Genomic DNA, 21568 nt, shown 5'->3' with positions numbered 1-21568 from the left:
TATCTCCCTGTGATAGATGGACGTAAATGAGACGTATTGAGACAATTATACATTTGACAATATCCTTGATTTTGCATGTATTCCCCATCCTCTCCTCGACATTACAGAGACAAACATATAAACACGATACTATAGGTAGATTATTTTACAAATATAATTTAACTAGTTCTAAATTGAAACATAACTAATATACGGCTTAAATATTATGACACATTAATTTTTAATAATAAAATTTGCCGCAGGTCTCTAAACTCTTACACATGACTGAATGCAAAAATAAGAACTTACAAGTTAAATGTTTTGAAAAAGTTTTAAAAATCAAAATTTGATCTATTTTTAGGTTGATGGGATATGGTAATACAGTGATTTTAATAGAACATAGAAGTACAGAGAGGAAGTCAGATGTCTAAAGAGGATTGGTTTTAATAAAGTTTAAACAGGATACTTATAATCACCTTATAATTACATTTTCTATGGCTTAATATCAACATTACTTCACCAAAGGAGCAAATATCAGCTGGTAAGTGTTTTTCTCTTCTTTTCACAACAAACTTACATATTGCAGGCATTATAGGAACTATAGTTCCGTCTTGTATATGGTTGATCTCAACAGTATAGGCATTAAGGGCATATGATTGGAATACGATAACCTTGCATGTATCTTTTAGTCCGGATAGTGTCGAGGTTAGCCGTGTTAGTTCAGTCCAAGTTTACGTAATTGAGATTATGATTTTATTTGTATGTATTGAGCAATCGTTGAACTGCATCTGAATTTTGACAATACGAGATATATAAAGCATATATATTTCCAGAGATTCAGTCGGTTAACAAATAAAAGAAATAGGTCTAAAATGTATAAAAATTAGGTAAAAAAGGCGAAAAATATGCATTTTAAATAGTGTTTCTCGTTAACATTTCCGTTTTAAAATAAACGTATTCGGGGGTCGCTGTTTTTTTCTTTCCAGTAGGCAGTAGAAATCAGCAACTTCGTATATAGAGACATATATGTAGCAATACAAAATCTTTGTTTATCAATAAATAGATAATCTTTATTATTCAAATTGCCTTCACTGTCCAAGCTCATTTCTGCAGGAAAATACAACTTAAAAAATCCTAAACTCTGACTTATTTGTCTTTGTTTCATTCATAACCCGTCGTAATTCTTTTATAAATAAATCATACACATCTAAGAAATCTAACTTTTTATTTAGTTTATGAGAATACAAGATTCATTCAAGTCATAAAATATTTAAATTTTTTTTTTCCTAGATCGGATATTTTGTATCCAAATCATATGTTTTACTGATATCTTGTTTATATTATTAATTTTTGTTTTTCTCTCAAAAATATGTTTAAAATGAACATGTACTTATAAAATGTTAACAGTATTCCTCTTTTGTTTTCTAAAAATAGCATTTTCTATAGTTTCAGAAATTTTCTATTTTCATAGTAACTGCTTTTAAGAAAAAAACATTGTTTCAGTTTTCACCATAGAGTTTTTCACTTGTTTTCTTTCGAATTTTAAATATTGAATAGTTTTGCATTTCGAATTCACTGTCACACAAGTGAGAGGTTTAGCTAGCTACAAAACCATGTTTAGTCCACCATTTTCTGCATAAGGAAATGCCTGCATCAAGTGAGGAAAATGACAGTTGTTTTCCATTCGTTTGATGTGTTTGAGCATTTGCTTTTTCCATTTGATAAAGAACGATTTGAATTTTTCTTTGCGTTTGGATATTTTTAATTCACCTTTTACAAATGCCATATGTGGTGTGTATTGTAATTCTGAATATCTTGTCCAAGTATTGAAACCTACTGGCTTTGTATATTTCTAATCTACTAAAACATCATATATAAAAAAGAAGATGTGGTATGATTGCAAATGAGACAACTCTTCAAAAGAGACCAAAATGACACAAATTAACAACTATAGGTCACCGTACGGCCTTCGACAATGAGCAAAGCCCATGCCACATAGTAGCATTTTATTTAAAATGTCAATTTGTTTATTTCACCTTCTCAATCTATCCTTACATGTACTAATTTTAATCTATATATAATTTTCCTTTATTGGCTTTGAGAAGACGGGTTTTACATCTTAAACACTGCAATCTAGTTTTACTTTAAAATTAACTTTTTGGATGGATACTTTGTGATATATTTTCCTCCGATCCAATTTGACATGGATATACACCAACCACCTTGTTTCCAAATTTGTTAATAACAAGTTTTGTTTCAACTTTTAATGTATAAACCTATTACCAAAAACAATCGGTTTTCTCATAACCGAAAGTGATCTGTACATCTTATTCAACCTCTTTCTGTTTCACCCAACTAATACAATATAAGGAAACAAATCCCTGAATTTCTTAATATAATTTGTTTCATATGAAAATCATAATTTTAAGTGAAAACTGCATATTTTCGCTGCTCTTTACGTACATTCTATATGTTTATAGACTTGTTTTATTCATTTCTAATCGACTCTATCACAGGAGGCGAAAATTCTATAAAAAAAAACTAGATATTAAAATTTAGTTCAACGAGTTTTAAAAGTATTCAAAATAGCATAAAAAATCGAAAAGTCTCCAAAAACATATGATTTGCATGCTTTTAAATGTAAAAAAATAGTTTAAAGTATGCCTTACGTCTTATAAAATTTTGAGACGTTAATTTCTTGGTCTTTTGGTACAACATTCAACAGAACCAAAAGCAACACCGAGTAGGAAAGAGGGGAAGACTTGTGTGACCTAAAAGGATGCTAAATTTTTCTCTGTAACCCCAACCCCTGTGATAGTCTTACCCTTTATCTGCGTTCACGTCATCACTATCAAGAGTCAGACCCATTAATCGGTGAAAGTGATGAAGATAGTTTAATTTGACAATTTAATGAAAACCAATAAACCTGAGAATTTATTTTCCACTAGACAGTGTCGGTTAAAACAATTATGATATAATTTGACAAAATTGTTTAATTGACATCCAGAACCAAATTAGTTAGTTAATGGCTAAACAAATTAGAAACACTTTTAGATTGAAGTTTTAGTTATGCCATTTTTACCATTTTAAAACGGTTTAATGTTGTAAACAGCTTAGTAAAGAGTCGTGGATGTTTTGAAATTGGGGATATAGACATTTGGACCTTTCGTTCTCTAATTATTATCCAGCTGTAAGTTACAGTCTTCGATATATGATCTCTTATTAGTTGTTATTGGCTTTGAACTAGCAGTCAGTTACTGCGAATACTCTCAGATTTCATGTTTAACACTGCAACATTCTATATATGCCTTTTGTCCCAAGTCAGGAGCCTGTAATTCAGTGTTATTCATTTGTTGCGGTATTTCATATTTGTTTTTTGTTCATTGTTTTGTTCATAAATAAGGCCGTTAGTTTTCTTGTTTGAAATATTTGACATTTGTCATTGCGGGTACCTTTTCTAGTTGACTATGCGGTTTAAGTTTATCGAGGGTATCACCAGCCTAGTAGTCAGCACTTCTGTGTTGACATGAACTATCATTGATATAGTCATAATTATAAATTAACTGTTTACAAAGCTTTGAATATTATAAGGTCATACAGCGACCTTTAGTTGTAAACTTCTATATCTTTGCAATCATACCACATGCATTTATTCTTATAAAACTTTAAACGCCATATTTTGTTGAAAATGCAACAGTTAAAAAAACTGGAATAAAACATTATTACGAAAATGATTAGTTAATTTCCCATTCGCATATACATCAGCCGTTAATGCCACGAAGAATAATTAAGTTTTAATCAAACATAATTATTACCGATAATGATTTCCTTATAAGTATGTTAAGGCTAATCAGTGACACTCGAATCAAAACAGTAGAAATGCAAAATCAAAAACATATCAATTAGTCTAAACCCGTCAACATCTCACGATATTTGATTTTTTCCCCATGTTACGAGTTATTTACCGTATTTGTTCAAACTGTTGTTATTACCCTGATTGAATTATGTTATTATTATACATCATAAACTGTGTAGATTGGAACAATCTTGATAACCACTAGTAATTGTTCTTATTTGAAGCTCTACTCTGATGAATACTAAATCTGCGTCAGATAAAACTTTAATTATGTTGATTTTACTACCCTTATTTACATCCTTGTTGATAGTTGTCTCTTTGACAATCATACCTCATCGCCTTATTATTACTTCAAACTGACGATAGAAGGAAACGTCAATTGTGTTTCATTGGTATTTTGTATGTTTTACTTATAACTTTTTTTATTATGACCATACAATTTGATTGGATAAAATAATAAAAACACGATGAATTACAATGAATTATTTAGAGAAATTTAATGTAATGCATGAACTGTTTTTTTCTTATTGTTTACTGTTATGCAAATGCTCTTTTTTCATTTTAGACATTTCGGCCCGTAATAACAATGAATTGTAAATCATGACTTTATCTGACAACTTTATTTCACAGTTGGTGTATTTTTTTTTGCTAATGTGTTTTGTCTATATGCCCTTTTGTGCTTTTTGTTACATATTTGTTTATTTTTATAGTGAATAAGATTATATCCGCCACTGATAACACTATGTTGACTGATGTACCCCTATTTTTGACATTTTAACCTATTATGACTTTGTTTTGTTCACATCGTTGTCAATATAATAGAATTTGATACGACTGTCATACAAAAATACAACAGTAGTATACCGCTATTCGAAATTTATAAATCGATTGAGAAATAAAAAAAATCCGGTTTACAAACTAAAATTGAGGGAAACACATCAATTATAAGAGGAGAGCTAAGACACAACAGAAACACAACATTAAAATGTAACACACACAGACACGAACTATAATATAACAATTGCTATTTGCCTGACTTGGTACAGGAAATTAAAATAAAAAATGATGGGTTGAACCAGGTTTTGTGGGAGAGTCAGAAGTGAGAAGTTAAGCTAGCTATAAAGCAGGTTTAATCAACCGTTTTCTACATAATGTAATGCCTGTATCAAGTCAGGAATATGAAAGTTGTTATCCATTATTTTGATCACTTTGGGCTTTTGATTTTGCCATTTGATTAAGCTATATGACTAAATCGGACTTCAAGATATTAGCCATATCCACTGATAATTTTAATTATATAGCTTAAATAACACCATTTACTGCCAAATTACAGTAAAAAAAAAAAAAAAAAATACATCGTCAAATGCATAAAAGAACAAACTGGTCGCTTTAAGTCCACAAGCTGCGCTTATTCTGAGCCTTTCAAAAATCGTATTTAAATTATTTTTGAAGGATAGACACAAAAAGATAGATAACCGTTGTCAATTAGAGAGCAACCCGACCTGCAAAAACATTAATATATCTAGTTTAATTTTAACTAAGTTAGTAACGAGAAAACAACTGACAAACTGAAACGACGAAGTGAAAAATCCAAATCACTACATGGGATACTAAAGATCAGGAACCACTGTGACATTTTAAAATTTCAAGCGATACAAATTTTGAAGTTTTGATAAGTTGAAATGAGAAGATAAAAAATCTGACCTCAAGACTATTTTGTCATAATATTTAAAATTCCACGGATAGAGCTTAAATTATAGTAGTCTCTTTGTCTAGTGGGAGTTTCCTGTCCTTCATCCCTTTCAAACCATTTTGATGGCTCTTTCATTTTTTTTAACAGATAATTTCTCCTCGTCCTTAAAATTCAGGAAGTATTACCCATTGTAAGACAAGATAGAATCAATCAATCTATCAATCAATTAATCAATCAATAAATTGCTTTAATTACCACAAAACACTGCATGGTATCTTCATGGTCACATATAGTCGCAGAAATGAAATATCAAATCAAAACAGAAGAATTCAGTGTGTATATAGTTAATAATGAATTCTAAAGGAGTAGGTCCAGTAAGACCCCTTTTCGGCCCCAAAATATAGCAGTTTTACAAAATTGTTAAAATGTAAACTTTAAGTTATTTAATGAACAGTAAAATGCTTCTGCTACACAAATATGTGCTGTTTTTGACAATACAATTCACATATATCGGGTACTAGCACCATTAAGTCATGCTAAATTACTGAAATCTCCACAATTCTAGCATTTTAGTTAAATTTTAGACAGTTTCCGTGTAAAACGAAAGTGGCCGCATTCGTGTTCATCCTTAATATTGACATGTAGGTTGTATTTTATGATAATACATAACATATATAAAGCATGAGGATGAACACGGATGCGGCCACTTTCATTTTAGACAAAAACCATCTGAAAAGTGACATTTTTCGGCATATTTGGTAGATTTTTCATATTTGAGCTTGAATCGGATCGTTTTTAATGACTAAAATAGTTAAAATCTTTCACATAAACTAATTGAATCAAATGAAATAGACACTTAAGTGTTTAAAAAGTTTTCAAAATCTTTCGTCAGATAAACCTGAAATTTGAGGCCAAAATCGGTCCTTACCGGACCTACTCCTTTTTAGAACAATATCAATTATCGAAATAATTACAGATATATTCAGCACAATCTAGCAAAATGTCTTTAATTTTGTTTTGTGTGTTATATGATTCAAAATATGTGCCAAACTGATAGATTAAAAATCAAATTAAGTCAATTATGCTTAATATGATATACTGTAAGTTATTCACATTACTAACGCATATTTACATATAACCATTATATAAAACTGCATTTCATTTCATAAATAATTGGATAGTTTTGAAATCATTATCTGGTAAGTCTATTACATACTTTTAATATACCACTACCATACAAAATATTGTTGTCGCATTAAAATAATAAAGTCTGATTTAAGATTGAATATAAGATTACAATTTAAAATTCAGCAGACCTTTTATCTTAATTTAAGAAACAAAAAACTAGACCAAATTTGATAGCAATACATGTCAGTCTAATATATATTGCTGTTGACTGACTTCGGTGTGTTCAATTTTTTTTTTTTATGTTCACCACTCTTTAACATATGAACAATTCCCTCCTACTGAGTAATACCAATTTACCATTCTGCATAGTAACACTTATACTGGAGCGTATGGTAAGTAAATGTGTGATAAACATACGTACTAAAAGTAAATAACATGTGGTAAAGAGAGGCAAAAGATACCAAAGGGATTTTCCTCGGATATTCAAACTCAATAGTCGAAATTATTCAGTTGATTAAGTTGCGATGAAAGCATGCATTGTTTACTTGTAAGGTCTGGATTTCAACACTTTTATATTAACCGATACAGTTTTTGGAAACATAAGTATTACATAGATTGAGCATGAATATGTATGAATTATCTTGTATTCAGGACATCATGATTTGTGATAATATTTTTAGATTTTTAATAGCATTTAAGTATAGCCTTACGCAGTTTTTATAGGATGTAAAAAGCGCTTAACATTAAAAGTATGTAATTTACAGTTATTGAGATTGTCAGTATCAATTATTAATTTAAAAACATTAATTAAGATAACATTGACAAATTCTAAAAACAAAATATAAGCATGATAACAAATTTACAATAAGGCACTTATATTAACAGCATTACGTACTAGCGATTTCACCGATTACACATTGTTTTTTTTAGTTTGCTGTAGGTGTGTTATCAAATTAACAAAGTTGTTTCATTGAATAATTCATCGTTAGTTAATCATGTTAATCGCTTACCTTTTAATTATGAAAATGACTGATATACAGATAAGGATTTCTCTATAACGTGAAATTTACTTTTTTTGTATACAAAAACAATGACAATAAGGAACAGGTTAGAATATTTTTTTTAACAAGTAAATGATATGCATACATTAAATCTTGCATTTTACAAATCTCACCAAGAGTCCAAAATTCTTTTGATGTAGCCTGTTACACTCCTTTGATTACACAGGGAAATAAACTGCTGAGTCAACTTACTAAAAAGTAAAATAACAAAATTACCGAACTCCGACGAAAATTCAAAACGGAGAGTCTCTAATCAAATGGCAAAATCAAAAGCTCAAACACATCAAACGGATGGATAACAACTGTCACATTCCTGACATGCTACCTTATAAAGATGTATAATTGGGCTATATAAAGTCAAATTATTGGTAAACAAAAATTGGTTGGCAAAAACATTGGACATTATTAAATTCATTTTCAAAAAATACTGTAGACATCAACAAGTTCGGTTCGCTGCTCGGATAACTGATATGGCTCATAGATTGAAACACTAGGTATCGTTATTAAATAGTTCAAACAGTGATATTTTATATCCAAATATAAGTTGTTGTAATTTAATAACAAAATCTATTTTAGTTCTTTTAAAGGGGTATTTTTTTCCCAACATTTAGTAAAATATAAACAATATATGAAATTATTGACTCTAACTATTCATTTGATTTTTGATTTGCTCTAATTGATTTGGCTGCTGTCAATTTCTTGTTTAATAATTGAGTCTTAATTTTGTTATACTTTATCATTTAGTAATACGTGAATTGCATTTTTAGCGTCAATTGGAATTATTATGTCATAATCTGGTTTGTTTTGAGATGAAATACCAGATTGTTTTTATTTTATTTTTGAAAATGTTGAAGGGCAATTACAAATGACTGTATGTATTGTTCCTCGTCAAGCCGCTCTTTGATACTTAGTGCAATGCACTTTTCTGCAAAGATGATTCGCTTGTTTTTTCAGTTTTATATTTTCATATATCCTTCTTCACCGGACGTTTCATATTTTGTATGCAGATTATATTTGTGAGACATGATCAACAATACTGTTAGCTATAATCGACCAATTTATTACATCATATCCCACATGATTTGTAATTTAAAACTTTTAGTCAACGTTTTTATAATCATCAAATGACATGTATCTATACGTTTATTCACTAAAGTTATTCTAATAGGTATCAGGTATAGTAAACTTTTTTACTTAAGCCATGATAATGTCTCATATGAAGACATCAGTATTTAGATATCGGCACATATAAGATTTTTCTTGTACCAAGGTAAAAAATGCTACCACAACGCGTTGACTGTAATCCTGTAGGCACAATGAAAATGATCTTTGGTTGATGTAAATGGACAAATGTTTAGTATACACTACCTGCTCAGAGATCAAAGATGTACTAGAACTTGTCTCTGTAAATTGCCTATATATCTTAATATAACACTGTTGGAAATCATGTATTTAACAGCAGTATACACTACTGCCTTTATCTACAACTCGCATTGTTTTTAGAAATGATACTTGATCACGAACTTTCGTTTTATTTCGATTCCTTGGTTGTCTATTCCACTGACATTTTTTATGTCTTAAATCTGCATACAATTTTCTACAATTTGGTGAGAGATAAATATAAAAAAGAAGATGTGGTATGATTGTCAATGAGACAACTCTCCACAAGAGACCAAATGACACAGAAATTAACAACTATAGGTCACCGTACGGCCTTCAACAATGAACAAAGCCCATACCGCATTGTCAGCTATAAAAAAACTCTGCAATGACAATGTAAAACAATTCAAACGAGAAAACTAACGGCCTTATTTATATAAAAAAAATGAACGGAAAACAAATAAGTAACACATAAACAAACGACAACCACTAACTTACAAACTCCTGACTTGGGCGTGCACATACATACATAATGTGGCGGGGTTAAACATGTAAGCGGGATCCCAACTCTCCCCACACTTTTTGTCATAACAATTCGTAGCATGCCTTCCAAGTAGGGCAAGCGAAAATTATTCCGTCTTCTCACAGCTAAATTGCAATATTGACATCAATTATGTAATTCATTTAAGTGATGATGTTTTGAAATCTAAATATCTGTTTTAACACTAATATCCAAAGCCCCCAGCCCCCCAAAAAAGAAAGAAATATACCTGACTTAACTGATATGTTAAATAAACTACAAACAACGCTGTAAGTGTGACTGTGATAATTTGCACTTTTGTAACAATATGAACGTGACTGTTTTTATGTGATAATAAGAGATAAACTTTTAAACATACAATCATCTATCATATGCCGTAACCTACAATTATTTGTTTTTTAATGGGTAATCACTTTATGTCTCTATTTTACATTTGTATTTAAAATGTATACTGTGTTAATTTATTTGTATATGTCTCTGTACCCTTGTACTTTGGTTTACGAGAATAAAGATATATACAGTGGATAATTGTATTACATTCGATAATATTCACACTTACTTATTCTATACCGGGTATGAAATAACATGTTCACACGATGATTGATGCATGTGTAGCAGAATCTGTTTATCCTTCCGGTGCACTTGAGATCAGTCCCAGTTTTTGGTGTTACTTAGTCTTTAGTTTTCTATGCGGTGTTGCTTAGTCTTTAGTTTTCTATGTTCTGTCGTGTGTACTATTATTTGTCTGTTTTTCGTTTCCTTTTGTATCCATGGCGATTAATATCCCTTTGGTATCTTACATCCCTGTTCCATAGTATATGGTTGTCTGTTTGTAACGTTACAAGTTGGTGAACATCTTTTCGCGGGATTTAAATTTGTTTCCTAGTCCATATCATTTTCTTCTGTTGCACACAAATCAGATGCAATGCCGCCGACATGTTTGACAAGATTTCATGAAACGGGGATTAAAATGATTGGAATGGGACAACCGTTAATATTTTCTTTTTATTAACTAGGGATATTTGACTGTCCCTCTGGTATCTTTCGACCCTCCTTTAGAGTGCCTCTCTTTTATAAATAATGTTCATTAATTTTACGATTCTAAGTGTGTTTTCACTCCTGATTTATATATATTGTAGTTATTCAACTAACATATTAAAAATGACATAATTGAAGTTAAACGTATCATTTTGCTATACCCATTACCTAATCCAATAGACATGGTACCCACATGATTATGGATCATGTAGCAAAATAACTTTTATGCACGTCTGTGACTCAAATTTAAATAGGAATGAAAAGATTTAAATTTCATGCTATTTTTGAATTTTGTATTGAATGCGTAAATTTGAAGTCATCAAGCAAAATTTAAAAAAAATACATAAATGTCAGGAACTTACTAGTGAAGGTCTGCACAAAAACTGAAGTCTGTTATTCAGATTACTGGGAATTTCTTATTATTCGCTGCATTTTTTCACATTTTTATTATCAATACAATTATTTAGTCTGATAAAAATGATGTCGTATAATACACAATTTAATAAAACTTATGATGGGAAAATGAGAAAATATTCTTATTCCGAGGTCCATTATCAAATTCAAAAAGTATTGCTTACTGATGTCAGGAGATGCAGCACTGTACCTTGTATACTCAGTGCAGTCGAACCTTTGTCTTGAAACTGTTTATCGACGTCAGGATTAAGGGTAAAAAGTATATTGTGTGGTTTCGAGATCAAGATGTGGTATGGACTGGTATACATACTGTTTTATTGACTGTCGATGACTGGTGCTATTGAGAAGAAATACTAGTTAAATGATTAGCGTTATCCGATAACCTTATTAGCATCATGACATGTAAAAATGTAAAAGGTACAAAAATAGTTTTAAAAAATACATCATTGTGTATATACTGTCTTTTTGACAAGCAAAGGTGTTAGTAGTAGTTAATTTTTGCTTTCAATCGTACTTTGGTTTCAGTGCATTGGCATGATACGCCCTCATATCATTTTTGTAATGTGTTTTTTCTCTCTCTCTCTTCAAATTACTGATGATCCAAATAAAATATTGTTTCCAATATTTATAACGATGATGTAAAAGACCATTAGCAGTAACATTTGGTGGCAAAATGTTTTATTCATTTTTGTTGATGCATTAATTTCTTATTATGACCGACAAAAAAAATTAATGTCATATAAATATTATTCAATAATATCCCTTGACAATTTTCTTGATAAATTAATGATTAACATGTCACTTTACCGGTGTTTTTGTTTTTATTTTTCAGAACTTACAGTCAGAATTGATTCCACAAAACAATGAGGATCATTATCTCTTTACAAACATTCATTGGCCACTGTATATGACGACAAATTTCTTCCAACACTTAACAATGATATCTATGTCATGCCGAAAATTGGATTTTTTTTACGACAACATGTAAAATGAGCATTATTTAATTTGGAAAAGTAGAACAATATTCCAATATGGCACACAATGGAACCATTAGTGACACGAAACAATTGTCTTTTCAAGAAATGATGATGAACGAAATTTGGCAAAACTTTATGAAATGTAATGCAACTGTTCTACATAAATCATATCCGTCAGATGGTAAGTTTTCTTAACTTTGTTTACTCTTTTTTTGCGGCAATTTGCTATAAAATTTATTGTATCATTTCTATTTATTGGGTTTCTAAACAACATAATTCAACATGTGTACACTTACCCAAAACATATTTACATAGAAGAAATATAAAAATAGTGCTGATCTTTCAAACAATAATGTATTTTTAGTAATCAGAGGGTGACTGGCATGAAAGGGTTTGTTTTTGGTCTCGGTGGATTTGGTTTTTGGGTACAAATTATCTCCCGATGAATAATTACTTATTCGACTTGAAGAAGAAAACATTGATGTAGCTCTGTGTCTTTGTCATTTAAATTTTACTTTGTAGCAGTAACACATGCATAATAGCTTTTAGTTTATAATAAAGGCAACAGTAGTATACCGCTGTTCAAAACTCATAAATCCAGGGACAAAAAACAAAATCGGGGCAACAAACTAAAACCGAGGGAAATATGTGTCTTGTGTCATTGTTTTGCTCGGGAAAAAGTTATTTGAGACCAAATCGGAAACATGTCAAATGATTTCTGATAAAACATTGACGTATGTTTACAGACCTGAATTGATGTGGTCATGCAATACCTCACCCTTTATATCTGATATACCTCTGAATGCATTTTGAATAATAGAAAATATATATGGTCTATACCATAAACGAAGTGGTATTAATATCACTTCCACTCAACCTGAATTTGGCTCTCACCGTAAAGTACGCCATAAGGATTCTCCCATACTTAATGTGATAAGATAAAGTGACATAAAGCAAATTAAAAAAAAAATGACGAGAGCCTAAATCTATGCTATTAGTCTGGTGATACAATTTGAGTTTTATACGATTTTAAGGTTAGAGAAGATGTGCGTAGGCCATTTTTAGCCCTTGCATTTGAAAATCAATAATCGTGATAAATCTGTCAAATTACACTCTTTAGAAAAACAGAATACATCACTTTATCAACAGGTAATAGAAAAGTATTATTGAATAGTGTATTTGTATTAAGCAAAACATTTATTGCATTTAGTGCAACCTGCATACACTGCAAAAATAGCTTTTGTTGATTTATGACTTTTAAACAGCACTTTCCTACTGATAAAATTGAGAATGGAAATGGGGAATGTGCCAAAGAGACAACAACCCGACCATAGAAAAAAACAACAGCAGAAGGTCACCAACAGGTCTTCAATGTAGCGAGAAATTCCCGCACCCGGAGGCGTGATGCCTTTATTTTGTGTTTGTTGTCTCGTCATAACCATTTTGTCTGATATTGATAAGAATACAATGTTCAAAATGTTTGTAAACTATTACATGCCCATGATATCAAAGTCACTTAAAAGGGATATTTCTGTATAAAGCTTTCCATCTCATACCAATGGTTAGTCAAATAAACTTAATCTTGAATGTCGTGAGGAATATTTAAAGTTTTGAAATCTCATGGCAAAATAATGTTTAGTATCATACCTCTGCTTGCTAAAAAAAAACCTAATGACCTACTTAGCTTGCCGAGGACAACTTGTTTTTTACTTACATGATATAGGGAGGATTAAAGCTAGATGTTCATGCATTAAGAAACACATTTAACATCTACGACGTAGAGTGATTACACGTTTGTCTAACTACAAACTGTGATGAAGAATATTAAGCCAATAAGATGTGGATTTTAAAAAAAATAAATCTAAAGAATTACTGCAAAATCTTCAATCCCCTCTTTTCCCTTCTCTACAAATCAGACAACGTATCCCATAGTATGAAATATTAATAAGCTCCATATTAACTTAAAGGCCCTCAGACATACTTTTACAAATTAACTTCTACTACGACATGAAAAGCATTGGAAATATAGTTAATCTAGTCCTGCGCAATTCATCATTACCATTCTAGTAATTCGGCGAAGATCACAATGCTTCCAATGTACACCAGCGTGGTCAAAAACACACTTTAAGGTCAAACCATTTAAAATCAGCCAATTGGTTAGGGACTTTCCGTTAAAAAATTTCCTCGGAGTTCGTTTTTATGTCCAATTTATCGGCATTATGTTTTCTGGTCTGTGCGTCCGTCCGTTCGTTCGTTCGTCCGTTCGTCCGTCAGTCTGTCCCGCTTCAGGTTAAATTTTTTGGTCGAGGTAGTTTTTGATGAAGTTGAAGTCCAATCAACTTGCAACTTAGTACACATGTTCCCTATTATATGATCTTTCTAATTTTAATGCCAAATTAGAGATTCACCCCATTTTACGTTCCACTGAACATATAAAACGATAGTGCGGATGGGGCACCCGTGTAATAGGGACACATTCTTGTTTGTTTTGTTTTACTTTTTAATTCATCAACAGAATTTAAAGCTTCTCTATTTAACGGTATTATAAAATTTGAAAAAGCTTGTATTTTTCTTTCTTCAACATCGTCTTGAAAATCCAAGGTCAATATTGACAAAGCTTGGCAGTAATGAAGAGTTTATTGATACTGAGAAAAATTGATAATTTTCATTTCTTAGAAATGTTTGTTAAATATATGATGAAATGAATTGTGAACTACATAACCAGTGTTTTGAAATGTGCAAGAATTGCTTTTTAAGACAAGTAATTATTTATATTGATAGGTCATATACATTCTGACTATAGTTTTGGATAACTGCCTACTGTTTTCTGACAAGTAATAATATTTTTGTGGACATATCAAAGACACTGTGACTTTCTTATACATTCGATTTTAATCTTTACAGAGATAAACATGTCATATTAGTTTGATATCTATAGATGATACGTAATTGCGATGGGATTAAGAAGTCTATCATACACACTCCTTATTCCAGAGTAATTTGTAGAAATTGTTTTATCTTGAATTTCAAATGCTTAATGTATGCATACGATATATAGTATGAATTTGATAACTCACTCAAAACTGTGGCTGTTCTGTAGACTGAATATTCGTAAGATAGCATACATAGTTGATATGAATATATATTTAACGATATAGATATTTGATTGACATCACAGATAATAAATCTATTATAACATTGTCTCTCAAACGTCTGTATTCAGGTTTGATTCATCTAAACAAATTAGACTATGTACAATATCAAGATTATATCAAACTATGATGTTTTTTTTCTGTATTCACACAGACTTCTTTTTGTATCTCAAAGGCAACTGTAGATGCTAAAAGATGTTTGAGATTGCATACACTTTACATGCATATATTCGTTTGACGGTATAAAGCATTTGACTTCTCTACTTTGTATACGAAAAATCTCCGTCCTTTAATTACTCATAGATGGAAAGAATGAACTCATTTTGTTCATGAAAAAATGACAAACGTTTAAACAAATAACTTATTTTTTGAAAGGGACAAGTCATGATTTATTTTGTAATAGAAAAAAAGGCCCATTCTCATTTTGGATAAATATTTATCTGAAACAGAATTTTTCAAGGTGTTTGATGTTATAATAAACAGTATATTTGTATTTCACAACACATGGTTAGAATGTGACCCTATGCTCCCCGATTGTACGCTACTTCGTTTTAGGCAGACATTTTACAGGGATTTCTCAAGAAAATTGATAAGAAGTTAGCATTACGCTTTTATCTCACATTTGGTTTTCCATGTATATCATGTCTACTAACTGCCTTTGGTGATGATATGCTCGAATTTTTCCTCGCAATTGATTTATAAGTCACAACAGATAGAGTATGGTCTTCTCTCATGTTCACTTACCGCTAAAATGATATTTAGGATCTTTGACATTTGAAGCGACATTGTTTGCAATTACATTTTCTAAAAGGGTACAGTCTTCAATTTAAACAAATTCCTTTCAATCCTTGGTAGAAAAGCGTTTTTTAAAATGATTTTTTATTTGAATCATAGCTTGAATAGCTTGAATATTTTGAGTATAGTGTGTTTATCCCACGTGCGGCCACTCTATTTCTTGGCTTCAGTGTTTAGTGACTAATTAGTTATTCTTCACAGTATAACATACCCTTACAAATTCTCCGTTGATTTTAGAATTATTCCGCCACGAATGTCACGAAGGTTCGTGTTGTTTATTCTTTAGTTTTCTATGTTGTGTCGTGTGTGCTGTTGTTTGTTTGTCTTTTTCATTTTTAGCCATGGCGTTGTCAGTTTGTTTTAGATTTATGAGTTTGACTGTCCCTTTGGTATCTTTCGTCCCTCTTTTACAACAGTTCAGTCAAAGCTCTCCAATAAATCCGTTCGTTTATAAGCAAAATTAACTTTGATATTTTGTGTTATCACAAATCGCGGCTCGATGTTTTGAATGAGTTTTGATATAGAAATAACTATACAGTTTATAAAAAGTAACTATGATTTTGATCGATGTTAAATATTGTTGAAGGAGATGCCGGGTATATGTCATTGAGAGAGTAACTCAGCGTCACAAAAACATACGTAGACATCTATTCAGACTACTAATGGAAAAATACTACACAAAACAAGAAACGTTAAATAGTGAACTTAGAAGGTTTTTGCTTTAGATGCAACTATCACGTTAATTTGAAGTTATGTTAGATGACGTCAAACACACCATACAAAACGTGTATTTCGTCAAATAATATACGATTGTTTTTGTTCAGTTGCATTTCTCTAAAAAAATTGGATACCTTACCCCCTAAATCAAACCGGGTAGAATAAGTTCATTTGTTAAGTATATTCCTGTTGACATTTATTATTAATAAAAACTTATAACAAATGATTCCCGTCAGAGCGGTTTATTTACACTTACACTGAATAATTCTGATATGAGGACGTCGTTTTGATATAATGTTGTCTGTAATAATTTTTAGGTTTTTATGTCAATAAATTACATTGCGTTCAAAAACATTTGTTTTTAAATACCATGTTTATAGCAAGACTTGAAGTATTGCAGGAATACTTCTTTATACTTAAAATATTTGAAAGAATAAGAAAAGTCAACATTCAGCGTTAGACCATGCATACTTAGTAGATTCTTAATATGAATATATGAATTGTGCCGGTTGTAAAATCAAAACTCATCGGTGATTGTAAAACAACGCAGGGAACCCAAGATGAATGAACAAGTGAATATACGATATCCAGGCAGTCATGGTGGTCATACTAGATGAATATGTGTTTTTAAATTTAGGTCTAATATGTGTGTTTCTGTTGTTCAGTTGTTTTCCTCTTATCATTGATATATCTTTCTCGGTTTTAGTTTGTAAACCTGTTTTAGTTTCGCTTTATCGATTTATGACTATTGAACAGCGATATACTTCTATTGCCTTTATTTGGTCATATAGTTCGGGTCATATATCCATGACTTTCAACATTTTAGATTTGAGTGTTCTTGGAAAAGATACACCCAGAAAAGTTTCTCCGATGCATTACATTTAAGCGTTTATTTTGATGGGTACCACTTCTGAATGAATTTAAAGCCCGAGATGGTTTTATCACACAAAAGTCAGTGCTTTTGGTACTGAAATGATTTATAACATACCTGTCTATAACTCTCCGTAAATGAATTTAGAAGTAATTATGAAACTAAGGTTCCAAGTCATTCATGCAAAATTGACCTTAGATAATTTGACTAATATTTTAAATAACTTCTTTGGTTATATAGGTCCGAAATAGTTTGGGTCTGATACAGCCTTGAATCTCAATTATTTTATGTGATCGTTCATAAAGTAGTAAATCCAAAAGAGCTCTTCGGAAGAATACAAGTTTGTAAATGGTATTTCATTTACCTCAATCAAATACATGCAGCGACACAGGTCCAGAAACGGTATTGGTCTTGTTTCAAATTATCCCAAAAATTCGCCATACTCATTAATCTTTGCATTTTACCTGTATATTGTGTATTTGGTTTTCCTTTTGTTTTTCCTTTTGTGACATTTTTCGAATTTTAAATTCCGAAACCTTTTACGTAATTATACAACAATACACACTTGGCACCAGAGCTACTGTGAAAATGCATTCACTAGGGGTAGTAAGAATCAGATTAAGATACTTATAAGCAAAGGCAACAAATAAGGCCTTTCAGAAAACATTCAACAAAGGTCATGCTCTTCATGCTATAGTACAATACGACAATGACGTATTACCGTATTTGTTATTGTTCGTGCAACATAAAGGATGCTATATCTTCAACATGAACCTTGTACCCTTCAGCAGAATCTGAATCCTACTCTGTTTTCATTGTGGTTTTTGTAACTCATTTTTTAAAGTTTATATGTAATGCTTGTTTTAAATTTGTTTGTTATGTGTGATTTTCGTAATTTTCGATGGTTCTTTTTTTAGACTTACGATTTATATGTTATGTACTTCCACATTGATGAATTTGAAGCAAATACCAAATCAAAAACGTCAGCAATGAGATTATCATTAAAATATCATTCAGCTTTTACCTAGAGTTGTCATAAATACTTGTTATAAAATCATAATTATGGTGTGAAAAATTATCAATTTACTCCTTATTTATCCATGTTATCCATATTTTGTTTAGGATATCTGTATTGCAATGCTACATTTGATGGGTATGATTGCTGGGACTATGCTAGAGCAGGAACCAGAACCTATGGTACATGTCCAGACTTCCTCAAACATCAGTTTGGTCATCATGTAGGTATGTGGATTAACGAGTTACATACATTCATTAAGTTCTGTACTACAAATCATGTATCGAGGAGCACACAATGAAATCACATAAGTATTGTAACAATTACTTCATGAATGATTTTTTTAAACTGATTACGATGTGAATTCAAGAAAAATATAAGGAGTAAACTTTCAATAAAGACAACAGTAGTATAACGCTGTTCAAACGTACTAAATGTATTAAGCGAAAACAAACTAAAACTGAGGGAAACACATCAACTATAGAGGGAAAACAACTGAACAACAGAAACACTGAACTGCAACAAAGACAAACACCAACATTCACTAAATGAGTATCACCAATTGCCACTTAAACCTGAGTACTTTTTATGAATTTTTGTCCTTTCTTACAATCTAATTTGTTTGGATATCATAACATATGTTTTCGAACTCTTTTTTTCTTCACTTTCTCAAATACTAATTTTCTTCATTATTTCTATTTAACTACTTCTAATAATGTTTGTATTTTGTATTTCTATGTTTCATATCAGGCTTTGATCTCGAATTGCAGTTATTAAATCATAAATCATCTGCAATGTATTGTTTGTATATGAAGTATAAAATACGTTATATTTGACGAAAACCCTTTCATTTTAAAAGCTTTTGATGTAAAATCTATAAAACAAAAACATTACATGCATCGTTTTGATGATTGTGAGAAGTACGGTCAATTTCATTTTAGAAATGAATTATGAATTGTCCTCGTTAGAAAGGCTTCGTTTAGTTTACATGGAATTGCATTAAAGGTACAAGCATACTGTGAAATGCTATTAGTTTTGAAAAGCTAAGAGATTTGTTAAATTGGTCTTTGAAAGTAGCTTATACATGAAAATAAAATTATTTTTGAAAACCCATTTATATCCATCAAGGATTCATATCCGTATCAAATAGTTCTATCCGGAGCACCTGTGATCACACCGGATTTTAGTTTTCTATATTGTGTTTTGAATACTGTTGTTTGTCTTTTTCAAATTTTGCAATGGCGTTGTCAGTTTATTTTCAACTGAGGAGTTAAAAAAAAATAAAAAAATCATAAGATATTTCCCCAAAAATGAGATAAATCCGAAACAATGATACAATAGATATATGTTCAGTGGGACATCTAGTAACAAAATATAATCTCTCCTGTAAACACTGAAAACAAGATCATTATGTGTCCCGTTTTACATAGGACACGATCAATTATAAAGTCACGGGGAAAAGTTCTGGTAAATAGAAAAAAAAAGTTGAAATAAAAACTTATCCTCCATTTAATGCTATAATTTCCCTCCTTAAATAGCAAACGACAAGTGACGCATGCTGTAGCAGCTTGGTATACAATTGATTTAAAATGTTGACATGCGAATAAAGTTTCTTTTTCTTTTCTCTTTTTCTGTACCCTTATTGTTTAGTCATACTTCAATGTCGTTTCAATATGAAGAAACTGATCAGGTATACGAAATGCCCTGAAAATTGAGTAAAATGTTGAAAGTTTGTGACGCCATAATTTATACAAGAAAACCCTTTATGAAAGATACAGAGTTATTCGCAGTATAAAAAAAATATGTTTACAGGAAGCAGTAATTGTTGGTCGGGTCTTGAACACATAGACTGTAATTTAACTTAAATAATAAAATCAATAATTCATAGCCCCAAAATTACAGCGATGCATATGTACTATTCCGTTTAAAATATGTTCTTCTTTCTAGTATGTTCTTTTTGACCGGACTTGAATAAATGGTGCGATACTTTCAGTATAAACTATCTTCTATCAGGGACATGTATATTTCTCATTATAGCCAATAGAATCTTAGACGCGTTATAAGGCAACCAATCAGAACCAATATTTAGTAATTGGAAGTTTCAAGTTTGCGTGAATATCGAGTGTAACTGATCGCTTTGCACGTGTTATCGTTTCATATTGACAGTTTGCGAAAATGATACAAGAAAAAGAACCCTACATGGTGCTTTAATAATTATCCAAATTGACAATCTTATTATATTTTTATGCTACGTAATGCATCAAAAAATCTTTGTATGCTATAATCATCAATTATTCATTGACTTCACACTGCGACTGTAAATATTTGAAGACTGACCTAATAACGGAAAAAGTAATGAACAGACATTATTTAAGTGTAGTTGGACTGGTAAACATTTAACTTGCTTTTACAGGATTGCCATATAAGGACTGTAACATTGATGGTACTTGGTATAGACATCCGGACTCTGATAGAGTATGGACAAATTATTCCCCATGTTCGGATACAGAGAAAGTTAGGGTAGTAGTATTAACTTAGTTTTATTATGTATTTATAGTTATTATGAAGCAAAACCAAAACCAAAAACATGATACAAGACCAAATATATTATGGTAACGGACAACATAGTGTAAAGCTGATTTTAAATATATGTTTTTAAGGTCAAGGTACTATTAATGTCACGGACTTTACTAAAATTTTGCATACAACTTTGGTTCGGTGAACTATTACTGGAAATCTTTTAAAAATGAATTCTTTCAAAACCGATGAGCGTTGTTATAGGGAGCACATAAAATTAGCGAAAATATTCTGAAATTTGTCTTAAAATCATTTAATCTCAAGTTTCGAATCCATAGATTTATCAAACCAATTGATATGTTGTTGAAACTTAAAATTCCGTTTTATTGATATAAGATAATGATAGGGACCTCGACTTCTTTTTAGGTGCATAA

The 21568-nt window shown here is 30.8% G+C and overlaps 1 protein-coding gene across 2 annotated transcripts in view; it reads left to right on the top strand.

Moving 5' to 3' along the window:
• The first annotated feature begins 340 nt into the window (after positions 1 to 340).
• Positions 341 to 21568, top strand: part of LOC139513654 (calcitonin gene-related peptide type 1 receptor-like) — a 38388-nt gene continuing 17160 nt past the window's right edge. Inside the window, exons 1-4 of one of the 2 annotated variants that reach the window (XM_071302341.1) lie at positions 341 to 520; positions 11923 to 12248; positions 18725 to 18844; positions 21031 to 21137. In XM_071302341.1, the coding sequence (XP_071158442.1) occupies positions 12122 to 12248; positions 18725 to 18844; positions 21031 to 21137 (354 nt within the window). In that variant the 5' untranslated portion in view covers positions 341 to 520; positions 11923 to 12121. Of the gene's footprint in view, positions 521 to 6979; positions 7049 to 11922; positions 12249 to 18724; positions 18845 to 21030; positions 21138 to 21568 lie in introns of those variants that run through there. The other variant, XM_071302343.1, reaches the window with a different exon arrangement.

Source organism: Mytilus edulis, chromosome 2 (assembly GCF_963676685.1).
Source record: "Mytilus edulis chromosome 2, xbMytEdul2.2, whole genome shotgun sequence".
NCBI lineage: Eukaryota > Metazoa > Mollusca > Bivalvia > Mytilida > Mytilidae > Mytilus > Mytilus edulis.
The sequence above is the reverse complement of the archived record's forward strand: the minus strand, read 5'-3'. Positions and strand labels throughout refer to the sequence as shown.